We start from the raw sequence: 5,314 nt of genomic DNA on the forward strand, positions 1-5,314 counted from the left end.
AGAGCGAGTGAGCAAGAGAGAGAGAGAGAGAGAGAGAGAGAGAGAGAGAGAAAAGGAGCGAGAGAGAAACTGTTTGTATTGCAGCGGTGGCGATGTGATTTGCGGCGGCGTGGTGGCGATATGCGTCTTATGGTGAGCAACGGTGGTGAAAGATTGTAGTGAGGTGAGGTTTGGTGGTGACTGGTTCTGTGTGTGTGTGTGTGTGTGAGTGAGAGAGAGAGAGAGAGAGAGAGAGAGAGAGAGAGAGAAGAAAAGAGAAGAACCTTGTTTTCAAAAATACTGAGAAGAACTGGCGCCAATCTTTTAATGTTTCCCACTAAAATTTTATATACCTTTGGCGACCAAACTTGTTGTTTGTCACCAAAGGTTAATTTATACCAACTAATTTATTTAGTAGCCAATATTTAACAAACATCGACTAATATTTTAGTCGCCAAAAGTAACCATTTTGGCGACTAAAGGTATTTTGGTCACCAAAAAGAAATATTCACCTACCAAATTTTTCATCACCAAAGATAAAAGTAAAATTTATGTTTTTTATTTAGTGATTAAATAATTTTAGAGGGAAAAAATTACCTTACAGCGACCAAAAATTTTTTAGTCACCGAAAATAAATATTTGCCGACTAAAACTTTGGTCGCCAAAGTTTAATGGCAAACATTATGCTATCTTTTTGGCGACTAAATTTATTTTAGTAGCCAAAAACTGGTATACCATGACTAACAAAAATTTTAGTAGCCTAAAACATGATCTAATGCCAACTAAAATAATTTTTAGTCGCCTATTGTTCATATTTAGCGACTATTTTTTTTAGTCACCAATAATGAAGACACAGCTACTAAAAAAAATTAATAACTAAAAATCATATTCAACAGCGACCAATATAATTTTTAGTCGCCTATTCTACAACTTTTGGCAACTAAAAAAAGTTTAGTCGTCAAATTTGTTCGCAAAAAGTGTAAATTGTCGTAGTGAGGGTTGAATTTCCTATCTTATTGCCTCAAATAGAGTCTAAGTAACCAAATCTTTAACTCTCTTCAAGCTAATTCCTCCATTTCCCTTATTTGATCTCAATTCCCTTTTCTTCTCTCTCTCCTCACCGTTTGAGCTCACAAAAGATGAAGAAGATGTAGTGTAGTGTGTGTTTTAGAATCAATGGCTTTATTAGGCCCCATTAGGAAATTCTAATTAAGCTTTAATTAGCCTTAGCAATGGCCATTAATTTATTCTAATTATTTCGTTCTGAATCGAATTTCAATCAAACCTACCATAAAATTCTAAAAATTCCAAATAACATATAAACCAAGTCAATTTCGTGTTCAGATGCCGATAAGGCCTTTAATTCACATATCGAAACAGAGATTCAGACAGATCTTTCTATAACAAATAGATATAAACACAAATAATACAATACACATAATTAATTCAGAAATTCTTCTTAATTACTTATTAGGCATTCTTAATCATAGATTATAGGCTAATCACAGGTCGGGATTGTTATACTTAAGCAGTTAAATCTTGATTTATAGGTGGGAGATATAGTTGTTCTAAAAAAGTATCATTAGGCCAACAGAAACAGTTGCAATTGGAGTACTTAAAAACATAGACCCATTTGAAGAAGTCGAAAGGGAAGAATTAGGACCTGACTATTGGGAGAAACATGTTCAAGTGCCAGTTAAACCTAATGAGAGCTTGATCCAATCATATGGACTTATCAAAACAATTGGACAAGCTATTGGAACTCATGTTTTTTGGCCTGCTCCATTTGTGGTATATTTTTTTCGTAAATACCACTTTTATTAACAAATTTATATTAACTTAATATAGTTTCAATTACCTTAATATGTTTATCTTTTGAATGCAGATTTCGCAAGTTATGGATGCTAGCCGAGAATATTTATACAAGTGAGGTTGAGAATTTGGGAACTGGTTTTCTTTTGATAATTTGTCTCTCTGAAAGATGAATATCACTATGGCTTTTCAAAACTTATGGCTAGAATAATTTTCTTTTAATTTTTTTTTGCTTTAACTTTGTTAGTGTGGCAGCATATTTTATAATTTTGATATGATTTGTATTGCAATATTAATAAATTTATATTTTTTAGATAAAAAATGATTATGGCTTGAATTTTTTTGTTTTTAATGTGATGATCCTATGGTGGTAATATTTGTTTATTATTATGAAAATATTACATGATGAATGGATGTCAAATTAATATAGGATATGGCAATTAATTCAATTTTTTATAAAATCGATTCAATTTTTACAGGTATTTACGCATGTTTAGTTGTGGCTTTTAAAAGTGTCAATGAAAAGAACATATAAGTGGCATTTCATAATAGTGGTAGTAGATTTGCAGAGTGTCACTAGAATAAGCTCTAATGACACTTATATCCATTTAATGGCATAAATGAATTGGATTTAGTGGCATTTATGAAATTGTTAAAAATATCAATTGTGGCATAACAACTGCCATTAAAAACCATATAGTGGCATTTTTTATATTGTAAGTCTTCTTTAATGGCACTTGATAGCATCACGAATAGTGTCTACCATGACATTAAAGTGTCTTTGAAAGTCTTTAGCCTTAATGGTGTAATGGCACTTACAAGTGTCACTGAAGTGCCACTAAATCTTTTTTTAATAGCGCTTGATAGTGTCACAAATAATGTTTATCATGACATCAAGTGCCATTGAAAGTCTTTAGCCATGATGGTGTAGTGACACTTGTAAGTGTCATTGAGGTGCCACTAGTATCTACTATGGCACGAGAGTATAAATGACACTTGTTTAAAATGTCACAAGACTAAAAAAATCATTAAAAGAATAGTTTTGTGGCACTTTCAAATGTCACTAAACTAAGAAAATATTGTAAACGTTCCAACGGAAAATTTTCATTTTTCATCAAACTACCAATCGACTGGGAGGGTGATCGGGCGGATGTCTGGCCAGTCGACCAATTTTTTGTGAATTAACCAAAACATGAAGAACAATTTTGAAAGGAAGAGGTTGTAAGGGAGGACAATCGGCCAGACAACTAGTCGGTCATCCAATGTGCCTACAACACTAAAGGCATTCTTAATTTGATGAAAATCTAAAGGCATCCTAAATTTGATAAAAAGTTGAAGACATTCTCAATTTGATATGGGTTTGGTGTCATAGTTAGAGCAGTAAACTTAGACTTATTATTTGATGAAAAAAAAAATAAAAATTGAAGATGGTCTTAATATTCTTGGTTTCTATATGTATTTTGAGTTTATCTAAACCATTCCCTTTAAAATAAGAGAGTATGACCAAGTCATGCACATCTAGGAAATCCCATAGATTGAACAAACCAGACAAAGAACCTCCGGCCCTTCCACTGCAAACTAAGCTCAACACAAAGTTTACAATTTATCATAAACAAACTCCATTAGTTAGTACTTACAGGGTTAGATAAACCAATTTTTTATTTTTTATTTTTTTATATAAAATGATATAATTTTTCTTATTTCTTTTATTTAATAATATAGGAACAATCATCATGTTCATAATTTAAAAGTATGTCACTTTAATTTAAAAATTATTTTTGTATAAAAATTCTAACATGGTGTAATTTCAAGTTATTAGTAATAATCATAAAGTGGAGTAAATATTAGATATAATAGTGATATCACGTGGCGATATCACCATCCAACGAGCAATTTGATTTTGCAGTAGAGATTCATAACATTATTAAGTTAATAGAATAAAAGGTTTATCCACCTAATTTATTTACGACTTTTAATTAACTTGTGACACATGTGCTACCACTATGCTATTTGTTTTTTTGCTAAATAGTATGACCATGCCAAGTGGCCCTAGGACGGCAAATATGATAAATTATACCATTCTCACATATATATATATATATATATATAAATACCTATTATATATACTAGGCTGCATATACATTTTTCTTCCACACCACTTCTACAACTCAATTACTCTTTTAATAACTTCTTTCTAATAAGAATTATTGTTCTTTTCCTTTTTATCTTCTCAAATGGCCTACACAATTCTACTGTTAGGACTCCTTTCTTTATTCTTCTATGTTGCCTTGGCTTCTGATAATAGTCCTCTTCAAGATTTCTGTGTTGCTGACCCAACCAGTCAAGGTACAACACCACTTTTGCACGTCTGTGTTTGTGTACAAACTCTAATTGCATGATTGAATTTGTTACTAATAATGATTGTGTGACTTTGTTGATCATGACAGTGCTAGTGAATGGTCTTGCATGTAGGAACCCTAGCATGGTTCAAGCCAATGATTTCTTCTTTAGTGGACTTCACATGGCCGGCAACACATCAAATGCAGTTGGCTCTAAGGTGACCCCAGTTAGTGCAGCTCAGATACCAGGGCTTAACACTCTTGGCGTATCAATGGTTCGTATTGACTATGCACCAATGGGTATCAACCCTCCCCACACCCACCCTCGCGCTACTGAAATCTTGATAATCCTAGAAGGCAGCCTTGAAGTTGGATTTGTCACGTCAAACCCTAATAACCGTCTTATCTCAAAGGTGCTTCAGAAGGGTGATGTGTTTGTTTTTCCAATCAACCTCATCCACTTCCAACGTAACGTAGGAAATGGCAATGTTGTTGCCATTGCAGCTCTTAGCAGTCAAAATCCCGGTGTCAATACAATCGCGAATGTGGTGTTTGGTGCCAAGCCTGATATATCTACCGATGTTCTTGCAAAGGCTTTCCAACTAGACAAGAACATTGTTGCCAACATTCAGTCAAAATTCTAAAAGGGAAACAAAACTCCACACAATTATTTGTAGTAGCTTTTCATTTACATCTGGATGTTCATTGTCTTTGAAATAATAAATGTTCTCTAGTTTATAGAATTAAAGAGGGATGATTGTAGCGGTTGTTCTTCATTGTTTTGATTGTTTAGTAGTATGTTCTTTAATATTCAAATGGATTTCCCATTGACTTTGACTTGAGTTCACTTCTATTTATTCTGTCACTTTTTGTCCATTGGAATGAAAACAAATTCTCCTACATTTAATTAATTTTTCTTTGATTACTTTCTATTACAATCAAGAACAAAATTCATTTTACTCCTGTGATTGAGGATGTAATAGTTTACCCTCTTTAATTCAAAACTAGTCAGAGAGCTTTCTATGATTTTGAATTATGTTGCAACCGTTACTTCTTTTATTCAAATTAATTGAAGGTACACATCAATTTTGAGAGTGGGCCTTATTTTTTATTTTTTTTTCTTCTTTATTTAGATAAAGTGAAATTAAAATAGAGAAAGACATTTATAAACTCATCTTCATATT

The 5,314-nt window shown here is 32.5% G+C and overlaps 1 protein-coding gene across 1 annotated transcript; it reads left to right on the forward strand.

Annotated features, from left to right (window-relative positions):
- Positions 1-4,025: 4,025 nt before the first annotated feature.
- Positions 4,026-4,774, forward strand: LOC114256788 (putative germin-like protein 2-1). Its single transcript, XM_028196467.2, has 2 exons — positions 4,026-4,137; positions 4,239-4,774. Exons 1-2 carry the CDS (start codon positions 4,026-4,028, stop codon positions 4,772-4,774), a joined length of 648 nt encoding a protein of 215 aa, XP_028052268.2.
- The last annotated feature ends 540 nt before the right edge of the window (positions 4,775-5,314 follow it).

This window comes from Camellia sinensis, chromosome 9 (assembly GCF_055761805.1).
Source record: "Camellia sinensis isolate YWXY chromosome 9, ASM5576180v1, whole genome shotgun sequence".
Taxonomy (NCBI): domain Eukaryota; kingdom Viridiplantae; phylum Streptophyta; class Magnoliopsida; order Ericales; family Theaceae; genus Camellia; species Camellia sinensis.

What these genes read in the sequence shown, in the direction of transcription:
- LOC114256788 (XM_028196467.2), top strand. Translation starts at nt 4,026, where the DNA reads ATGGCCTACACAATTCTACTGTTAGGACTCCTTTCTTTATTCTTCTAT. An exon ending in TGCTGACCCAACCAGTCAAG is followed by an intron (nt 4,138 to 4,238) that starts GTACAACACCAC and finishes TGATCATGACAG; the next exon opens with TGCTAGTGAATGGTCTTGCA.